This window comes from Lepisosteus oculatus, chromosome 10 (genome assembly GCF_040954835.1).
Source record: "Lepisosteus oculatus isolate fLepOcu1 chromosome 10, fLepOcu1.hap2, whole genome shotgun sequence".
NCBI lineage: Eukaryota > Metazoa > Chordata > Actinopteri > Semionotiformes > Lepisosteidae > Lepisosteus > Lepisosteus oculatus.
The window spans coordinates 42,670,550-42,693,217 of record NC_090705.1 but is presented as its reverse complement, the minus strand read 5'-3'; the positions used below and the strand labels follow the sequence as shown (position 1 = coordinate 42,693,217).

General features: G+C 39.6%; 1 protein-coding gene across 3 annotated transcripts; it reads right to left on the bottom strand.

The window, feature by feature from the left end:
• Window positions 1-886: 886 nt before the first annotated feature.
• On the bottom strand, window positions 887-19,227 carry cnot10 (CCR4-NOT transcription complex, subunit 10). 3 transcript variants are annotated; one of them, XM_015357087.2, is made up of 19 exons: window positions 18,941-19,227; window positions 18,023-18,120; window positions 17,330-17,491; window positions 17,098-17,248; window positions 16,039-16,178; window positions 14,246-14,332; window positions 13,820-13,903; window positions 13,302-13,419; window positions 12,925-13,074; window positions 12,613-12,815; window positions 12,319-12,440; window positions 11,417-11,593; window positions 10,944-11,024; window positions 7,229-7,342; window positions 6,104-6,234; window positions 5,150-5,185; window positions 4,045-4,172; window positions 2,254-2,329; window positions 887-1,371 (listed from the first exon to the last, which is right to left on the bottom strand). In XM_015357087.2, exons 1-19 carry the CDS (start codon window positions 18,957-18,959, stop codon window positions 1,220-1,222), a joined length of 2,229 nt encoding a protein of 742 aa, XP_015212573.2. In that variant the 5' UTR covers window positions 18,960-19,227; the 3' UTR covers window positions 887-1,219. The 3 variants fall into 3 exon arrangements, with proteins under 3 accessions (XP_015212573.2, XP_015212576.2, XP_015212574.2); XM_015357090.2 differs by having other exon boundaries at window positions 10,944-11,021; XM_015357088.2 differs by having other exon boundaries at window positions 16,039-16,175.
• Window positions 19,228-22,668: the final 3,441 nt, after the last annotated feature.

The following is a 22,668-nucleotide window of genomic DNA, read 5'->3' as shown; positions in this document are numbered from 1 at the left end:
TTAATTTTTCTAACCCTCCTCATTTAACAATCTGCAAACTTGACTAGTTCACTAACAAGTCAGGAATCTAGCACGTGGACATAAATTAAGAAGAGCAGAGTGGCTCTAGTAGACATCCCTGCAGGACTCCCCTAATTGCATCTCCCTAATTAGTGAAGGTTTATTCCATGCTGAAAAAGAAGAAAAAATACACATTTCGGCTGTTGAGCCTTTTTCGGGGGGAAAAAATCCCACCAAAGACTCATCAACCACACGGCCGGACAGCTGAATCCAGACAGCCCACATCCTGAGCACAAGAAATACCTCCCTCTTCCACTTGGCGTTTATTGGACCTGAGTGATCTTTTAATCTCCATGCGCCACACACAGCCTGCCTTGTCTGGTGACTTTCATCTGTATTACTCAGCTTTTTAAGGACAAAATCAAGTTGGTTTGTTTTATGACACTGAAAAAAATGTGAACTGAAAATGTGAAAAAAAAAAAGAGGACGCTCTAGGTACCAATAACTGGCTATATGCTTTCAACCAAGACTCAAATTTGGGTCCCCTTGTGGCAATGAGTCCAATCTATCCTTGAATGACTGAACTCCTTTAAGACTTGATGGTGTTCTTTTCATTTTTTTCCCCACTTTAGACAGCCACTAATGGAAATCGTAGAGCCCATATATCATCAGATCAAGCTTATATCTTTATAATAGCCAAAATGATTTGGCTTAAGTGAGCTGAATGTGCATTAACACAGTACAGCCCCAAATTATACAGTTACACTAACGTTCAGTGGTTGAAGTCCTGTTCTTTTTAAGTGTTCCCTCAATGCCATATAGATGCTGCTTGTGCTGAATGAGACTTGCAGTAGAATTATAGGAGTTTGTCATTAAAAAGGCATGCTACGTAAAATGTTTTTAATTTTTTTGTTACAGCTTCTTTCAACAGATGTCAAATGTTCAGAAGTTTATCTAAAAAGAAAAATCATTTTCAACACCATCTAGGCCTGTGTGAAAGTACTCCAATGCCTTTTTCTTTGCACAGGGAAGAAACATCTATTCACCATATAATCCAATTCATAATAATTCCATCAGAGTGGGAAATCTAAATATTCCACTTCATTTTTTTTACGACGGGGAGGGATTAGCATATAAATAATCCATTTAAATGGGCAATTAAAAAACACAAGTACTAGTCTTGTTCCTTAGGAGCACAAGTCCGCAGGGCCGGAGGCTCTCATTTGCGCTGCACGGTTGTGAAGGCTGGCATCTGAAGGGGCTGGATTTGCGGAAAGACTCCGGGTTTCTTCCGCACATCGGGAGCCGGGGTCTTGACAGAGGGAAGGAGCTGATTCCTTTTTATTATCTGCAGTGCCAGCTGTGTGTTTCCTAAAGAGCCCCCCCCCCCACCAAAAAAAAAAAGCTTGTTAGGCTCCTCATTCACATGCGGCTGTCACACTTCTTCATTGTGGACAGACTCGTCCCACTGTTGGGAGTCGGGGACAAAGGCACAGCTGCCTCTCACCCCAACAGCACCCCCACCCCGGCTCTGGGAGAGAGACCCGCTGCAAGGGAGGGCCAGCACTGCAGCCAGAGTTCGCTACAAATCAAGTGTCCTTCAAGGAGCAAACGCTCCCTCTGTGTGGTCTTTTTGTGCTGAGGATCATGGAGGAAAATGCAAAGAACTATTTAACCTGTAACCAAGGAGCAACTCAGGCTTGAGCCTACACAGGCCTGTTGCACTGGACACAACCTTGTACTTTTCCGGACGTCTGAAGCTCTCAAAACCATTGTGGCAGTGGGTTTAAGTGCTAATGGATCTGCTGTACCTCAATTTGGAAAGCTTCCGTTGAGAAGAAAATCCCACTTTTATGTACCCTGGTAATACCAGGCCATCAAACTCCAATAATTCCTTAACGTTAATATTTAACAGAACAAGTAAAGGTTTATTCCATGCTGGAAAGAGAAGAGACACAATGTTTCGGCTGTGGGGTATTCAGGGCACCTGAAGAATAAACCTTTACTTGTTCCTTTGCAGCCTACGCATGTACATAGCTCCCTACTTGAACTAGTTAATATTTAATGTTATTTTCTCTACCATTTTTACCTCCACATTCATCAACAGAAACTACAATAGCACACAGATCTTTTTAAGGAATGAAACATGTTATACCGAGACTTTGTGTTAACCATGCCATTAGCCGTCGGCAGATATACTGGCATACTGCGTGATGCCTAAGTGAGGGTTCCCCCATGATAGGCCATATTTACCATTCTGTAGCTCCAAGTACACAGCGAGTAAAATGGCCTCTGGAGGAATCTCCTTCGTGTGCACCAGTGAGGCCGCCTGTTTCAGGGAAAGAAATATTAAACACATTAAATCGTTCATGAAAGACTTAAGATAGTATAATGAGAAAAATAAAAATGAACTTGTTGGTTTAATTACCATTTACTGCTAAATCTCTAGAGCACATTACTGAAACTGTGCCACTGTACACATCGTTACGGTGCTGCTTAACACTTGTATTGTCTTTGGTCCAGGCACAACCACATTACGGAGACTGTGCAGATTAAATTTTCCTTATTGCTCTTCTCATCTGGCTTACGGCTCGTTTACCCAGTGAAAGCTTTAGAGATTGTTTATCACCATACACTTTGGCCTTGAGTGTAATCTGTCCTAGGTCTTTCTAGTGCAGCCCTGTCTAGGTTTGAGCTGATTACCATTAGTTTGCTTCTGTAGGTAAAAGCCTTTCTCCCTCTGTCACCGTCAAGGCCGCTGTCCTAAAGGAATCTATTCTTTGTCCAAGCTCTTCTAGCCTTTAGCTTATATTCTTCAGGACCAAATGCCTCCTTTCAATTTCTTGCCGACAATTTTAGACGTCCTTTGAATCCTCATACAGAGCAGATGCCTTTTGAAGGCCGCGTCCAGTTGATAAAAAGCAACGGCAGCATATTAGCTTTTTGCAATTAAAAACAATTTCAGCCATGCCACCTGCATGGAAGAGTGGGGTTATATTAGACTCCAGGCTCTCGCTGGAATCTCAGATCAGCCAGGTGGTGAAGTCTCCTTCCTTCCACCTGTGCACAGCGGCCTGCCTTCATTCCTACCTCAGCATGCCTTTTCACAAACGAACCTATTGTCTGTAGACTTAACTGGTGGACTTGTGCATGTAGCTGCACACTCACAGAAAACCCATAGAAAGATGTAATGAGTTCAGAAAGCTGCACCTGCAGACTTCTCAATCATACTAGAAAGAAACATCACATCCCCCATCTGTGTTCTCTTCCCTGGCTTCCAGTGCATTCCTGGGTAGAATTTTATTTTTGTACCTTTGCATAGAAGAGTCGTTGGTCCCTTCAGCACCTACTTGTGTTCTTAGGTCCTCCATAAATCACTGAGTGACAATACTTTTAGGGTCTACACCAGTTCAGTTCAGTTTATTGCCATACGCACTAGTGCAATGAACTGCTTACTTGCATGTATGCTTCAATACAAAGATATTAAGGAAAGAACAAACAGAAAAGCAACAGCAGCAACAAGTTAAATAACAAAACTTTAAAAAACACATCAATGTGAGCCAGTGGTAGGGGTAGAGTTCAGTAATCTGACAGCCTGTGGCAAGAAAGTCTCTGAATCTGGATGTTCATTCCTTTATGCTCCTATAACGCTGACCAGAGGGAAATGGGGAGAACAGAGAGAAACCAGGATGGTGGGATCCTTAGAGATATAAAACTTGTGCCTTAAGAGGGAATCGAACCCACAGCTCCGAGATGCACCAATGCGCTGCTCAACAGACCTGTGGAATTTACTGCCTCATGGCATCAGAAACCCAGCGCCCCTCACTATTCTTATATCTGAGCTAAAACCGCTCTTTTTAAATGGGCTTTTATTAATGTGCTGATGTATTGTCACTGCAAAACCATGGTGCCCTGCAATGCATTTCTCCGTAATCTTTCAGTGGACTTTACTCATTTCGCGAAGCTCGTTAGGACGCGATCCCAACGCGAACAGCACTGCAGGTGCAAGAGCGACACTGGAAGCACGAGGAGGGGAGGCCGTACCTGGTGGAGGCACTTGCGGGCTTTCTCGTACTCGCTCCTCAAGCAATAGGCGCTGCCCAGATTGAAGAGCACCATGGCTCTGGCGGAGGACACGGAGCTGGGGTAGCAGAGCGGGGTCTGCTTTCCTGCTGCAAGACACAAACCGGCCATGAGAACGGCTTCTTTCCGTGAGCAGGGATTCACACACTCTTACAGAGCTGCTCGGCGGTCTGTGTCGAAACTGTAGCTCTCTAAAGGAATATGAAGCACGTAACAAATTCTCCTATAACACCTTAACAGTTAACAGTGTCTTGCCAAAGTAATCATTCCCTGACAGGAATATTGCAGTCTGATAAATTACAATATATCATTACTTTCAAATTAATTTTGAGACTATAATGATCAAAACGAACACTGAAACATGTGGAAAAACCTGCAAAAATAATCATGTGAAATGCATAAACTGCTGAAGTATTCAGTCTCTCAAGTCAGCACTTGGTTAAGCACTACACTGTAAACAGGCGCCGCCCTTCGCATGAGACGTAAAACCGAGGTCCTGACTCTCTGCGGTCATTAAAAAATTCCAGGGCGTTTCTCGAAAAGAGTAGGGGTAACCCCGGCGTCCTGGCCAAATTTCCCATTGGCCCTTACCAATCATGGCCTCCTAATAATCCCCCTCTATGAATTGGCTTCATTACTCTGCTCTCCTCCCCACTGATAGCTGATGTGTGGTGAGCGTTCTGGCGCACTATGGCTGCCGTCGCATCATCCAGGTGGGGCTGCACATTGGTGGTGGTGGAGGGGATCCCCATTACCTGTAAAGCGCTTTGAGTGGAGTGTCCAGAAAAGCGCTATATAAGTGTAAGCAATTATTATTATTATTATATTATTATATCATCAGCACTTTTTGGCCTCATCTGTTTGGAGAAGATTCTAAATATAAAGCCTTATTTGAAAGAGAAATAATCTCAATCTTAGCAAAAACTTGGAAACTCTGCAGGGGATGAATGCTTTTGCAAATCAGTGTATATGCTTATTCTGTTATCATGTTGTGTAAGTGTTGGAATTCACTAAAGCACAAGAATACAGTACAAATGCAACTAATAATGAACGGAGAATTACTTACAGGACTCCACTGGCTCATTTTCCCCTTTGTCAGACCCTACCGAGAAAACAGCAGCTGTTAATTAACACTACAAAATCACATCTGCTTTAACAGCTCCACGTTACTGTGTCTAGAAGTTCTCCACCTTGATATTTTCTTAATATCAGTTCATAAATGTTTCGCTAATAAGTTTCCTTTCAACCCATTTATCACATGCTCTAATCAACAGTTAAAATTTAAAGAAATTAATATCATAAAAACAGGACATTTTAAAGCCTCAGCGACAGGGTTTATCTCCAGCACCACCACTGAAGATTTTGCAGAAGTATTTTTTAATTATGAGGTGTAATTCACTGATTAAAACTTCAGAAAAACACAGGGAAGATCAGGTTAAAAAAAATCTAGGTGCTCTGTTATTACAGGAAGAAAGTAACACTTATGAAATTGATCTAGGTCTTTCAAGAAGCATTTTTAAATGTGTTAGAATTTATTTTTAATGTTAATAATATCTAACTCAGTATAAAGGTGCACTTTAAAATGCATTATTATATGAGAGTTTATATTGGATATAACAGAGTGATTATATTTAACATGGTTTCTCATAGTGGTTTGAAGTAATCACAACCTAAAAACAACTTTTATTTATATTGACATTAAAACTTTACTAAATATGGATAAAAACAGTTCCTCGTAGTACAACAGATGTGTTGAACACACAAAGTTTAAAAAACTTATAAGGGACGTAGATCAATGAAACGAGGAGGTCTGTAAATCTGATGGACAAAGGGTGATGGGGCAGAATTTGATAAGAAAGAAAAATAAAACCTTTAACAGCAATCGGATATCTCTTTAAAAAAATGAGAAAAAACACAGAGGCAAACAAAGCTCACAATCTGCACGTGTTGTAAGTTAAGGGTTGTGTCAGGGAAGCAGCTTGAAGCACGAGCGGTTTTAATCAAGTGCCGACTCATTAACCTTGATCCTGCTCGTTTGGAGAGATCCCCAGGGATACGTCGGTGACGTTCTCGGGGTTCAAGTGAGTGATGGCATCGGAGATCCTGTCCAAGGAGATGAGTGCTTCTGCTGCATATAGGTGTCCCAGAAACCTATGCAAACACAGACATGTGGCAGCAAATTCCCACTAACAACTAAAGAGACCATTTTAAGTTCTTTAGACAAAGCCTGGGTCTAGTATCACACTAATGCATGCATCCTGCAAACAGCCGAAGGATTTGTTCACAGTTAAGATTTCACTACTGTTCCATTGTTACAGCTACTAATGATTTTAACAATTCATTATTTTAATCATATATTGAAGTCCTGTTTTCAATATGTGTATAATATTATGTACATCATAGCTATACAATAATAGTCTGGAAGAGCCAAATGAAGGCACTTAAATGCATCTTTATTTAGTTTTTCCTCAATTGTCTACACAAAATCAAATGAAATTTAGAAGTGCTTGTCAACCCCGAATTAAGTTATTAAAAAGCAATTAAAAAAATCCTCATTCTGTGCTTTTTTGCAATTTCTGTTGAACGTCAATTCAAAAGAGAGCTAAGTAAAGAACCCACAAATGAAACAAGTACCTGAAATAAGAAAGCTAAGAAAAATGTAGCCAATAAATAATCTAATTTGCATTCATAATAATACAGAATTTCAGCGTAAAACAGCTGAACAGCTGTTTTAGGAAACACTGCAAGCTCAAGGTAGAAATAACCAAACCCTTCAAAAGATCAAAAGAGTTCAAGTATTGGGAGTGACATGAGATGTTTATCACATCTGTATAGGCAATTATAAAAAATGACACCACTTCAAAAGTGCACACATCAAGGACCATTTTCCTTCCCTACATGAAATGGGGAAACAGCCTCCCATCTTAATAACATAATAGGTCACGGGGGTGACACTGGAGGGGTAAATTTGTAAAACCAAATAAATCATCCCTGAGTCATTAAGAAGACGTCCGCGTGTGCTGGTATCCCATCAATCACAGCAGGGATATGGGGGCAGGGGCAGGAAGACTCACAACACCCTCTCCATTAGAAGGACAGACAGAAAGGGATACGTATAAGGCACAAACCAACGGCACAAACGTACTTCAAGGATCCCGACAGCTTCGTCTGCTGCAGCAGTTTCTCTGCGTGATTCAGCGCCATCAGGTTGTCGCCCAGAGCCAGAGCGACGTAGGCACTGCAGGCCAGGATGCAGCACCTGCCAACAACAACACAGGTCAGTGGCAGCCTCACCAGTCCAGCCAGCTGACAGTAGTCTGGCCGGCGGTCACCAGTTCGGCTACCAGTCACCAGTCCGGCCAGCGGGCACCTCGCAAGTCTCACAAGCTTCTGCCCGAAGCGCCACAGCAGCAGTGCTGACCGAGCAGGTCACTCCCGCACCAAGATCTCAGGTCCTGAAGAACTGGGTTATTTTTAGTCCTTTAATCCTGGTTTGTTTAAAAAGGGAGCGAGTACGAGTTTTTACAACTCACTGGGTTACGAGGGGTTCACAGTGATAAGTTTTAAGATTGAGCATTTGACACAACAGATGGGAACCATCGCTCTGGATATCACAAACCAAAAAATTTACAATTAAATTATTTTTTAAATTAATTAAAACTATTTACACATTTAAACCGGCCTTCGTGATATTACAAAATGAATGAATACAGCCTAGTTTTTACAGGAAAATAACCAAATTAATCCAGAAGAAATTTACTTTGCTTGTCTGTTGTGAGACAAGTGAGCTTTTCTATATATGTGATACAGGGAGATCAAGCTAAAAATCCGATACAAAATTGAATGCATCATTGATGGAAGGCAGAAGACTCCTTCCTAGTACCAGTGAGCCCTTTCTTTTTATATATAAAAAAATGTAATGTCTGTTTTCTTCCCCATCAAAGACATGAATCAGAATATCCTTAATTCTGAAATAACACAATCAGTCCATTCATAAAGACTGCCAGCACATTACAATTCAACACGTCAGAAATTCAACATTTTTACTTGCTCTACACTGCATGCTGAAAATAAATGTGCGCCTTATCTTGTGCAACAAAAACAAATATATAATTGACTGCAAATGAACAGCTGTTATTTTTTAAAAGTGTTATATAATATACTAAAAACACTTCAGTTAAAAAAATGAAAACCTTAGAAAAGCGTTTTCAGAGGGCTATAGACGTTACACCAAAGAGAACACAGAAATCCCTATTACCAGAAACCCCCACCTATACAGGCTCTTGTTTTACAACTCAAAGGTCTACAATAGCCTTTTTTTAAAAGGTAGAAAACAAGGTGCCTCAGCAGCTACAACCCCCATTGCCAGTAACACAACAGGCCCTGGAATTCCAGGAAAGAAACCCGAAGCAAAGGACCAGCCTCCTCATAAACTTGTCACAGAGCAGGGTGCCAGGCCAAATGTCAGTCCTTTATTCCAGACCTCTCCCGACTACAACAGGAGGCTGATGAAATTAAGACTGTCAGCGGGGGAAACCTTTTTCCAATCAGGCTTACAGAGAAACAAAACAGGAGAAAGGAAAAAAAAGGCTGTTGTGCTACAGGTTGAAGTGAGTTATATTACTTCATAAGGCTAGGTGTAAGATAAAGAACACTGTGACTGGGTAACCACAGCTGGCCGTAACAAATACCCAATAAAACACTATACTACACTATAAAGCATGTCTTGGGGGCTGTTTAAAGGCTGCGAAATAAGAGAACTGGGCTTTTAAAAGAGAAACAAAATCTCAGAAAACAAGTTCTAAAAAATAATGCATTTTAAAAAGCTAAAAAGAAACAAATGTTAACTTTACATGTGTGTTTTACAGCAAAGTAAAAGCCAAGATTTTCTTTGACACCCACACATACTAAGTGGATTTGAGTGCATTATTACACTCTTTATTATTACATTTATTTTAGCAATGTTATTGGAATATTAAAACTTCCACTGATTGCACCACAGAAGACTTGGATTATCCTGTACAACCCAAAACACCAGTTACTGTATATTCCACTTATTTATTACCATTCTTATTTATTCTAAACAAAGCTCCAGTCAACTAGATTTACATTTGCACACTGCAAGGCTTATTTTTGTATTCTGTAAGTAACGGCTTCAAGTGGTATTCAACAGATAAAGAACTGTAAAGACAAAGGACAAACTCCTTTTCTAATGATAAGTGGGACATCTTCCAGTATTTGCAATTAATGGCTGTTCTCCGACCAACTCTGCCAGGTGAAAAAACTTTCCTGGGGGTATAATGAGCCCATTAAATCAATCATTGTCTCAGCAGGGTGGGTGGATTTGTGTGGAGACAATGCTGATTGAAGCGTGGCCTTTAGATTCCGTGTTAAAACCACTTCCTTTGAGAGGACTGTTAAAGATCTCATATCACTAAATGGGTGCCAGCAGGTAGGCTGACCCTCCTTCCCTGATGCATTAGGCCCGGAGGAAGTCTTTAAAGCCACGTGCATTTGAATGGGCCCATGAAACAGGATTCAATTCCTCTGTCCGCGCAGCTTAACACATTCATCACTTGCACATACAGTATTCAAATTGTTCTTTTAATAAGTTTAAAAAAATCTTTAATTACACGAGGATGTGTGGAAAGACTCCTTTCATGGAAGCACGCCATGGTAAAAAGAGAATGGGCAGTCTGTGCGATACGTTTGCCTTGTGTAAGTATTGCCCAAACTTGACTGTTTACTGAGAAAATCTCTACTAATGTTTCCCAGATACTCTTTTCATTGCACAATGCCTATAAAAATGCAGCAAAGGCATTACATCACTCAATATGCTAGTGAGATATCCAAACAAATACACCCAAATAGATTATTTCTTCAACACAGTATGAATGCCAAAACTTGCCACCATCACCATATGGCTACAATATAACAGCAACAAAATCCTCTTCAACCATTTTCAGCTCTTCACCTTTCAAGCAGGAGGGATGAGCTCCAAAAGTCTGTTTACAAAAATTAGTTACAAAACTAATCTGGGACCATTCACGAGAAGAGCACCAAGATACATTCCTGACTTAAATGGAATGTCCTACATGAACAGGCAAAAATAAATGAACCTTTTTTTAGTTTTGAATCAAAAAGACATGAGCGGTCTACTTAATTAACTTCTTCAGCATCAACACTTAAAGACAACCTGTAAGACACAAGAGAAACAGCAAACACGTCTACATACAGTTAATGGGAATAAGTTGACCAGCCACATGACCAAAACTGATAGCCTGGCTTCTTTCAACACATGGTTGCCCGGTTGGTCCCAGCATCAAATCTACAAGCCACCAAATAAGTTAGATATGTCAAATGGCTTGCTCTCATTTGCAGTGTTTCACATAACCTTACGATTTTCAGACATTAATTTGTTTTATTCGCAAATCTAGAACCTAGTGAGAAAGCCTATCATGTCAACAATTAAGACAATGACTAGAGGTGCGCTACTCTGTCTTCAACAGCATGTGACGATCTACAGACAACAGCTATTTGAACACAAGCCAGGAAAGTGATGGTATCACTATAAAACCACTAGAAACTGGGGAAGGTGTGACGCTTATAAACAAAAATTAAATCAACAAAAAAACACATTTTTGTTTATTCTGGTGAGGGTGAGGTTTTTACACCTCTCTGGTGCATGATCAGTATTCTGATGAGAATTGTTTTGTGGTATTAATATTATATTAATTATAAAGGGGCCTAAAATCAGCTTATGACTCAGTGGTTTTGCCGTGACATCGTAACGAGCAGCCTGACTTGCAATGGCGGAAAGGTCACTACACTTCACAGAGTTATTTCTGTTCTCATCTCACCTCAGGTTTTCAAGCTCTTGCTTTCTGAGTGGGGAGGATGGAGCAGCTGGAATGAACTTATCTCCCTCCTGGCCTTTACTGCTGTAAAAGAGGGCAGGAAAGAAAATTAGGGTTTACAAAAATAGCTGCTTACAGGATGTGATAAATACCTGTTTAAACAACACACGGTGACATTTGGTACCTGACATGACTGTACACGAGGTATTCGGACTGTCAGGTGAAGTGTTTTCTGTGCAGTTCCTTAAGCTGGCGTGCTTAGACTACAACAGAGCGGTTCTGCGGCTGCCAGCTGAATCTAAAAACCCGAACACATCGTGGCTGCTGATCCTCTTGCCCAGCTCTGCCCAAACAAGGAGGCTGTAGCTCTATGAGCTGCTAAACCCAACGTCCAGTGCACCAACAACACCGCTGAGAGATCCTGAGAGCTCGCGAGAGGGCTGGCCAGCAGAGGAAAGGGTTTAAAACACTCGAACCTGCAGGCTTCGCTGCTCTCACTGCTGCTCTCCACACTGCCCGACTGGCTGGAACTCTTGGAGCTGTTATCAGACTTGGCTTCCTGTTGGTGCTCAGGCAGCAGCAGCAACGCGTTCCTCAGGCAGATCGCTGCGAACTCCATGCTGGCCACGGGAATCGCAGCAGACTGACCATCACTTCCCAAAAAGGAAAACAGAAACCAAGATACAAGCTTGCTTCTATTTTTGAGATCCGAGTCCTGAATAAGAGGTCGCTTATTTTCAAAATTATGTCAGGTTCACATATGAATCATACAAAAACTAAACATCTGATTTCGTGAAACTACTGTCTGCTCAGCATGAGTTTTTGACTATATAATCTGTAACTCAGATAATCGAGCCCTGGATTAGCATTTATCAGTGTTAATGAAACCAGTCCAAATTGAGCTAAATCGCCCTCTAGTGGCAAAAAGACTAAATGCAGCCCAGTGCTCTTTGGTATTAACCTACTGTACTTAAATTGTGACCTTGGTCAGCGTATACTAACGATCAAGATTAAGTTAGACCTGCAAAACATTTTCTGTGCATGTTCTTTACACAAGGAGGAGTAAAAATGATGATGAAGTCCTAACAGAGAAATAAAACGTAACTGGGAAAAGGACTCTTACTTAATTTCCACTTTTTCTGATCATAGTTACTAAAACTGTGGGGGTCACAGCAACTCAGGCAGCTTTTCATGAGCTATATAACGGCAGGAAATTAAAGCACCTTGACTGTCAGTAAAGAAGAAAATATGAAATAATATATTACACCCACTAGCAAAAGAATGACAGCTTACTGTAGTTAAACTGTTCCTTAAGCTAACTTAAATAATGATCCCATTTTCTTAACATACAGTAGGTCTTTTGAAAACTTTTTTTTACTTGTAAACGGTGTTCTGTGTAGACTGTGACGCCAGGACAATCTTGCGATGATACCCTTGCCCCACAATCGACTGTACAATGCCCTTTTTGCTGGGAAGGCCCTTGGTCTCCTGTTCTGAATTCTGAAAAGGAAAACAGGACAGAAAGTGTGAAGCACAGGAAAACTAGGAAAGGACCAATGTTACAGGGGATTCATTTCGAGAAACTAGATAAGCTTTGCATTTCTTTTATTGGATTTGTAAAAACACACAGCACGTTAGCAAAGCACCGGTACCGCGCCCACGCTGTCCTCACCCCCTTGTTGGCTGCGATACAGCACTCGGCCAGTCGGAGCCACAGCCGGGAGTTCGAATGATACACCTGAACGGCCTCAATCAGGCACTCGAAGGCCGCCAAGGGCCTGCCGATGTGCAGAAGCTGGATCCCGCAGTTATACAGCAGCTCATACTGTTTGTTGGCCAGGAGAGTGCACATGGGTATGCCGGAGAACTTCTTACCTGAAAGCAAACAAAAGAAGACCAGTGAGAGGAAAGCCCATTATTTATTCTGTAAAGAAGCCACGGGTTTTCAACAATACAGCTGGAAAAATATCTGGGAAAAACATACCCTGCCCATTGCTGCTGGCAGATAACTGCGCACACGTGTGGTCATTTTCCTGCAGGGCCTTCTTGAAGTAGAAAATGCCCAAATTGTGCTTTCCCATCGCAAAATGTATGCAGCCGAGATTGTTCCAAAACATGCACCGAACACATTCCCCTGAAAAGGCAGCATTCACGTGTCTTAATATCTTTACAACATTTTCAATTCAATATTCAAACAGATTTCATGCGGATAGAAAAATATATGAAATGAGACGTTTTAGCAATGGTCAACAAAGTGTGACAAATTAACATCTTGATGACAATAAATACAATATAATACTAACATCTATATCTATACATTTCACCTGCATTAAAGTATATGTCAATGAAAGAAACAGTTACCAGTTTTCATGACCCCAGGGTGTTCTGCAATGTTGGAGCTATTTAAGAGCTTTACTGCTTTCCTGTAGTTACCCCTCAAATATTCAAAATTGCTCTTCAGAAAGAGGGAGGGGGCAGACTGGTGGAGGGGAAAAAAATGTTATCAAAGACAGGTTTTAACAGTTGATATCAATGCAAAAAGCACTCAGCCTGAAGCTGGCAAACATACCACAGTAGATTAAAAAAGAAGGCCCCACAGTCAAAAAGAAGTGTTTCTTTCCTTTTATCTTTCAACATGAAATAAACCTTCACCTGCAAAACTGGGTATTATTCTATAGTTAAAAAAAATCAACAGAGAACTACGTACCACCTTACAAATGTAGACTGTGTAAATTAACCTTATCGCCATCAAGGAATCTTAGCTACTGCAGTGAAATAGGAAGTAAAATACAGGTGCACTTCATACACCCCCCAGTACAGCAAAATGAAACACTCGGGTTTCGGGTTAAAACAATTACGAAAACACTGCATACACTTACATTTCCAGCTGTGTTCATAACTGACTTGATCTCCCTTTTACAGGCCTTCAAAGACTTCATTTGAATATAAGCTCTTACTTTATACTGAAAAATAAAACATAACAGATTAAGCAACTCCTCATCTAAATAAAGTCAGCGGTCGTCTCACAACACTAAGCAAACTGCTTTGCCATTTACTCTGGTCAGCTGTCAAATCAAGCTGCATCTCACAGCTGACACTTACAGCATTAAGATAACAGAAGACTCCATTCCTAGCCACTGTGATAGTCTGAGCACTTTCCCTGTTAAGAAGTGGAGGCAGCAGATGCTTCACTGTGACTTTCAGGTAGTTCACACACATAGAACTACATTAAAGAGAGCTTTACCACACTTATGTGTATCACATTCCTTTGAATCCCTGTGTTTAAAAATGTTTATATCACCTACCTGGTGAATTTTTGACTTGGCTGCCTCAATCATTGCGATATATTCTGCCTTCTGGTTTGCTCCTTCTTTGTTTGCATTGTTGGCAGCCTGTTAGATTGTCAGAAAGAAACCAGATTTGTATATCACTGCTGATTACGGTTAATAACGTAGGCCATACTTGTAAAGTACCAACCCCCACAACCTGCATAAACCTCGAGTGAAACACAACATTCTTTGTGGACATGGATAAATACAATGTAGTGTTGAAGTGTCTCTGACTTGCACCAACATACCGATGCTGCTGTTCCCAACACAAGCTGACTTATCAGCTTCTGATGCAGAACCAGGCTGTGATATGTCAGTAGCACAAGACTTCCAGTTTAAACAGATACTAACCACAAATTTTAATGTGCAAATTGTTGACTGGCGATAGCTTCCAAAGAAATTCAAATCCTTCGTGAACTGTAACCAAAATTGATTTTAAAAAGGAAATAGAATAAAATGAAATTAAATAAATTAAAAAGGAAATAAATGAGGAAGTAACACTGGCATTATGCACACATTACAGGTAGTTTTCTTAAAAGAGGTAGCTGTTTCTATAAAAAGAAGGATTGAATGAAACTGAAATTCATGTAAACAATCGCAGTCACTACATGTGAAGTTGGCTATATTCTCTTGTTCACACACTGGGAACTAGCCAAATGGTCTCCTTACTTTGCACACCAAACATGTTCAAAAGCTAATGTACTGAAACTCTAATAAATGCAATGATTCTGTCTCATGAAAACATGCTTTTCAGAAATCTACAACAGCAGTTCCCAAACTAGGGGATTTATAAAATGGTGGTGTTATTGTACACTGAACTGCTCCCGCCTTTTTAATTACTATTAATTGAATCAACTGCTACATGGGGCAAAAATTCTTTGGGGGAAGATGATCATGAAAAATATGTAGGAGCAAACGTGCGTTTATAATGGAAGCACACCAAGCAGATCTATGCACATTCTGTGACTAAAATGAATTACTTCAAACATACCACCACTGGCAGGTTATCTGTGTGCTACTGATAGCAGGTGTGGTATAGCTTGGGAACCACTGTCTGACAGAATCCAGGGTTGTGTGTCAGACGGGACACACAATTACATCATGAGATAAGAACATAAGAAGACTTATAAAGCAGACGGGGCCATAGGGTTTGTCCCAGGAACTTCAACCAGACACTGTTTTTAAACAATATCAGGTTCGACAGCATGCATGAGAGGTTTGTTCGGCACTCCCAACAGATCTATGTAAAAAGTTGCTGCTTGTTCTCGGCTCCAAATGTGTGTCTGCATAGTTTCTGCTTATGTTCTGTGCATCATGTTTGCTCGGAAAAAGTCCACTGAGTTGAACGTTTATGTCTTTGAGGGTTTTAATACATTAATCAGGTCCCCTCACAGACTTCTATGCTCACCAGTCAGGTGCTGCACGGGTGATTCCCAACACCGATAACATGTCAGCAGTCTGACTCAACAGCACAGGGTGGAGACATGAGACAGTGCTTCACCAGTTAAAGAGTAACTTTATGCAGGTTTGAAGTTAGCCAGGACTCTGCAGTCTACTCATTCCAACACTGCCAGGGGATCATGAATGATCAAGTAGTCACAGCCACGATTAAAGTCTCATCTTTCTGAAGGATGGCACCTACTATAGCACAGGGTAGACTACTGAGACCCTGGTTTGGAAATTCAGGTCCAGAGCGAGGAATTTTGTAACTATATAAAAACACCAAAGCTTTTCTACTGTTTCTAAAATTCCAATTTTAAGAGGCCTACCTCAGTTTTGCCATTTTTGTTGTTTCCTTGAACAGCAAGTTTCTCCAGTACTGCAAGAAGGTGCAAGGCTTTCTCGGGCTGGAATGTCAGCAGGTATAGGTCCACGAGCAGGAAGCACACTGCCTGAGCAAACTTCTCTTCTAGGACAAAAAACACCATCAAGCCAAGCCAAACTACTGCATTACCCATTTTATTGTCAAGATACCTATCACAATGTTGCAGTCCTGTAGCAGCACACATATTTATCAACTTAAACATGTACTGTCTACAAAGACAACAGTTTAACTACATGCACTCCATTTCTATCCATATTATACATGTGTTTAATAGGTTATATTAGAATTATGCATATACCTAGAATCAACAGAATATTTATCACTTACAACTGCAAACAGTTTACAGTCAATATTCGGCAAAAGACAATTCCAGATATACTTTGAAGCAGACGCACTGACAGTTATTGATACAATTGACATAGGATGATTAATATTTGTCAGTGGGAGACTGCCACCAGTAGTAGTAGTAAAATACTGCCATTGCTGAATTTTGCATACAGCTCCTATCTAAAAGCTGGTTAAAATTATTGTTCCTGTTCCCGTCTCCAAGAATTGTGATGTCATCTGTTATTCCATTTGTCATGCGAGGAAAACACACAAGTAAGCATTTCATTGTACACGGGTAGATATGAAAATAAACTTGAGCTTGACTTCTACTGGAAACTTAACAGGCTAGCAGGTATATTGGTTCCTTTCCATATTTTTCTTTTAGGTTTGACAATCCTGAGGTTAAATTAACTCATCACATGAGCCCATTCAAATTAATCTTAATTTTGAATATATAATCTATACCTAAAATGTATTTTCCAAAACTATGCATGCATTAAAACAGTGAGAAGTTTCTTTTTTACTCTTATAAAAATAAACAAACATTCTATGTACTCTTTTCCTATTAGACCTGAAGAATACTATAAGTGAAATGAAAACCATTTGCATCCTCTGAATCTAGGTTATATTCATATCATACAAATACACATATTTAGAAAAAGACCGAGACACATACCAAACGGTTCCAAAAACTGATAAAGTTTCTCTCCTACTGCAATAGCTTCCGAGTACTGACGCATGTGGTATAGGACAATGGCTTGATTGTAGTAAAGAATGCTGTTTTCCACATCATCCAAACCGTCCATTTCTTCTACTGCAGCATGAACCTAGGTCAAACAAAGGTGCTTTAATTTAATTTAGGTGCAAAGGAAAGTCTGTTGAAGAGAGGTTTCCTTTCAGCAGGTTACCTGATTTTTCATTGTGGCAAGTGCCTGCTTTAAAGTGTCAGTAGTAGTTTGGCCACTTTTGTAAAATTCAGCAATGGCCTTGTTCATGGCAATTTTGTAGTCATCCTTGTTCCATTCTTGAAGGTGCTCAAGGTGTTTCACGCATTCATCATAACTTCCAGACTAAAAGAAAAAGCAAAAATTGACCGTCAAGCAGAAATCAAATAACAGCGCCGGATAAAAATAAAAAAACGTTGTAAACCTTTTAATTTTATCTACAGAAAAGGTGACACAACTCTCTGAACATGTTCACACCTAAAAGGCAGCCAATAATGAAGCCATCTCAGTATCAGTATAGCACAGAAAATAGTTTAAACATGGAGCAAGTGGAGGTTAACATATTAAACATGACTGCAAACTCATTTAAACAACACACTCAGGGGTGGCCGTGCCTACAGCTCAGTCACAATGCACTTAATATCTTCAGCATCAGTTTATGTTTTCAAATTATGGAAAATTTCACAATACAGCATGTAAAACTAAATCCATGTAACAATCTGTGAAATTATGCTGTTACATCTAAAACATATATCAAGAGAGCAAGAGCACTGAACGTTTATCAAAGTCACTGCAATATGTAAGATTTGTTTCTAATAGTTTTTCCTAAGCCCTTCTTTTACGAATTACACAGTTCTGTCAAATACCACACATTACCGAAAATGCTTGAAAAGCACTGGCGGCGAGTTCTTTTTCCCGATCTGTGATCCCAGAAGAAGCTGAATTGTTCTCGTGTTTTGCCTCATTGCCTTGCTCTATACAAAAAAAAAGACAAAAAGGGTTAATTATGATTAACTTAAAATATTATGCACCGCTAAATAAAAATAAGCTTTAATTTTATCCATGGTTCTGGAACCCCCCTCCCAGCAAATCTACACGGCCATCATGTTCTCAATGTTTTCAGCACTTCATCTGGGCTCTCTCTCACCAAACACCACAGCAGCAACACAGTACAAAGAACAAACTTCTGTTCATGACCTTCATACATTTTCTAACTGCTTTCTCCAAGACAGGTCGCCTAGGAGCCGGTACCTATCCCTTTGCTTAAGATTAAGTTTAGGAACCAGCACATCTGTTCGTTGTCGTTTAAGATATCCCTTAAATAGCTCTTCGCATAAGTGCAAACTTAATTCACATAATTATAGGATTAATCTAAACTCTTAAAAAAAAACTTTAGACGGCGCGGGACCACCGCAGAGCAGTCAGATACGAGAGAAAGACACAAACGTCACCGTCATCTCCACAGCTGTACGCGACATTTTAAAATCTGAGGAAATTGAAAGCATAGCTGTGCCAACGGAGATGCTTCCCGGGTATAAAAAGTTAACCAGTATAAAAAGCGGGTTAACTGTACACACAGAGTATATCCTGAATATCCTGAATAAAAGACCACAGACATTGATATACATAACATAAACTAACAGAAATATGCTTCACTTCATTACTGACTCCACATAAGTCACTATACATCTACCCATCTAGAGAATAGCTGTTCTTTTAAACATAAGTTATTTAAATATTTTATTATCGATAGAGCAAAAAGCTGCTTTTAATACAAAGTCGTAATATATATACCTGTTGTGTTATCTGCCATTTCCTCGGTTTATTTACCCAGTGTGCAGACAGCTGTCTATTACGGATTCTTATTACGTTCTGAGAATGTAACCGTCTCAAAGCTTCAGAGCGCTTATAAGTCTTCAAGTCAAAACGCGTTCCAATTTGCAAACTGTAAATGTCACTTTCCTTTAAATCACAAAATACATTTAGAAAATTTCTTCAAGAGGAATGAGATGCGATTTTACGGTCAGGGAATTTCAAATCACAAATCGCTCTCAGATGTCCGCCATGAAAATTACCCACAAGCGCCCCCGCACTCAGACGCAAGAGATTTACGTCATCAGGTTCGTCTGTCAGCGGAGCGCAACAGCGACGCCTGTCGCCGTGGAGGCCGCTGAAAAGTCTTTCTAATGGTTTAAAGCCAATTAAAAGGCCAATTAAGCATCGAATAACGAAAACACTGTGATCTTGACTCCCCCTCGGTTTGCACGTCTTTGAAGGGGATGTGAATGTATTATTGTGTTTGTTAAATGCATCCTGTAACAGCCAATGCAGCAGACAAAATAGCACTCCAAACTCTTATTTTTTCACAGTACATTTTTTCCTGTCATCAGATAACCCAACTGCCCGTGCAGTTTATTTTTCCCCAGTAGAAACCGTAAAATGTTAAACTGGTATGTGTGCACTCCAAAATGACATGCACAGATTATTCAATGGACTGTAGAGCCTAACATAGTGCTTAGACACTCTGCAGTAACTGAACACTTTTCTTCAGTCCACACTAGTCACACAATCAATTTGTATGTGGCTCAGCCACTCAAGCTAAATAGTGCTCTGATTAATCAACAGAGTCTCTTAATTAGTTCCACAAATGCAGACAATTACAGCTGTTTCAAAATGTAAATGTATGCTTTTCCTTTGTAACATCGTAAAATGAGCTGTTGAAATCGGCAACAAAATATGTTAATGATGTATTTAAAAAAAACAGAAAAATCAATGTCTTTGAAAATAACAATGCAAATACAAACCGTGGAGCCCTAAAACAGAGTAGTACCTCTTCTAGTAATGTGCATGCCTAACAGCACCTCCCAGTTAGCGGCCTCTTCATTTCAGTCATCTATACCAGACGTTGTATCAATACGAATGTCCCTGTATAATCAATCCCTGAATTCTACCAGCAATGACTTAAAAAAGGGCTCATGTTTTTCATCCAGAGTCTGAATAAATCGCAGCTGGGGGCTCTTCTCAGAAGTGCTACTGCAGTGTGCCAGCTCTTGATGAAAGCTTGACTTTCCTCCTAAACGTATGTGAACTAATGAGATGAAAAGTATCTATACAGAGTATAGATAAAGTAGTATACATACATACTGTATAAAGTAGTATACAAAAGCACATATTATACTGTATATTAATTTAAAGATCTCACTGGACATTGTTAAATCGCAACACAATGAAGCTTGGTGTTGTGTGATAAATCAAACCCTAGTCAGACTTGGTGTACCTTCTGGAGAAGATGAGGGCATTTTAGCATTTGCAGCAAAAACAAAGAATTGATCTGCTCCTCGTGAGTTGCAGTTCCTGAAGAGATAATTCAGTTATAAGAATGCATTACTTTATTTTATCCATTGGATGTCAGTATTTGACCATTGGCTCAATCAGCCCCTCTCATCTCCCCAAACTGGCAAAGTGGATTTTAAAAGGAATTCTTCAGACCAGGTCTTAGAACCCCCCGTGTCCACTGGCTTTTATCCAGCTCATCTCTTTATTATAAAATCAAATTTCAGAATTAAGAAATAATGTAATAATTAAACAGTTTTGAGTGTTTTCTGTAACTGCAAGGGATGTTAGAATTAACTCAAATATTTCAATTAATATTAACTAAAAATGTACAGAAATGTGGAAATTAGGGCAGCAAACTTAGGAGCAGTGAGCAGGTGAAAAGGTCTCAATTAGTTCAATTAAGTAACTGATGTCAATTCTATTGGCAAGGACCATGAAGGAAAAAGTAGGCCTCAATCAGTAATTCCCTCCCAGTTTACTGTAATAGTGAGTTTTTCTAAACTTGTCATTCAAATTGGGACAAAAGCATGAAAAATTAACTTGAAAAGCTATGGCCATAAAAAACAAAGCATTAAGTAGGGCCTTAATCTTTTGTTTTATGATTTAATGCAAAAACCTCTCTGTGGTACTGCAGAGCATCTTAAATTTTATGACAGCGTCACATATTATCTTTATTATACTTCACACATCTGATCGCCTCCTGTCTAATGGAGAAATGGCAGAGTCTGAACATCCCAGCTCTGTAAAATCTAAATCACTCCAAGCAGCAGTGCAGCTGCAGACATTGTGAAGCAGATCTGCACCACACAATCAATAACAGGGTGTCATTACACAGATGGGAAAGCTTTGACGCAAATTCTGAATTTCCTACGCAATACATTTCCAGTGCTTTCAGGAGGCAGAAGACAAGTTTCAGGGGGAAAATGTCAATCACTGAACAGTAGATAGTGGAAGATGAGAGGCAGCACAAGATGAAACAGGCCAGAATCAAGGATTGTTATGTAATTTTTGTTAACCAGAAGATGAGATGTGTATGTGTGGGAATAAAAAATGTAAACTGTACAATTTAAAGTATTTATTTCTGAACTAACTTTTAAAATACTTACATATTAGAAGAGATGTAATAGTATTTAATAGCTGGTGTTTCAGATTTTTTATGCTGTTTGATTTTGTTTTAGTCTTATGGGCTGTATTTTTCATTTTCCAGCTGCTTCATAGCTTTTGGTAGCATAGATAACATAGATATTCAGATGCCTGGCTTCCAGACTACACTCAAGTGTGATGTGGTCTAGGGATTTTAAATTGATGGGTATTAAAAATACAACAGATGCTTTTGCTTCCATTTTTAATGCTTCCCAGTATATATTAACTTGATAGACCATTTCCTTTTTGGCAAAATACAGTGACATCAGGAGGTGTGAAAAAGTGATATCCTTACATAATAGTTATTCTTAAAGGTAAGTTTGTTATTTCATGTTCAGGTATAGTTATGTTCTCAGGAGAATGCATTTTAAGTAACACAAAGTTACAGTTATTACGGATTTAAAAAATGTATTACTAGATAACGTTATTTGGGAAGATACAGAACAATTACTCAATTTCTCAAAATAAAAATCATAATATTTTATGTATTAATAGTATTTTGCAACATTGGTTATTTTTCAGGAGCAATGATGTGATGCATTCTGTAAAGTACAGTAGGAACCCTAAACACCAGATGATCTAATTGGGCTGAATGAACTCCCCTCGTTTGTAACCATTATAATGTTCAGAGCTACTAAATTCAAAGGTAAACCTGTACCATACCCGGATTTCTTAAATGTATTCAGTGTTGCTCTATTAGCAAAGCAAACCACTTGTCTTTAACAACGTCAGCACAAATACAAGAAAACATCATTCTGGCATGTTTGTGTTGTGTGGATGATAACAAGGGATTCAATTAACACATAAAATGCGATTCTGTTTCTTATTACTGATGGATTCCATCTCCAGACTTTTTAAAGGTTTACAGCTTTGTGTAAGTGTCGGATTTTCCGTGCAAGAAGTGGAAAAGCAGATTTTTCTTCTGTAAGTTGCGTTGCAAACAGCAGAACAAAATGCCAGAGAACTGAATTTAGCTGAGCAATTAACACATTTCATTTTTTCCCCATTTTCCTCTTAAGGGAGGGGTGCATACTGCATAGGTT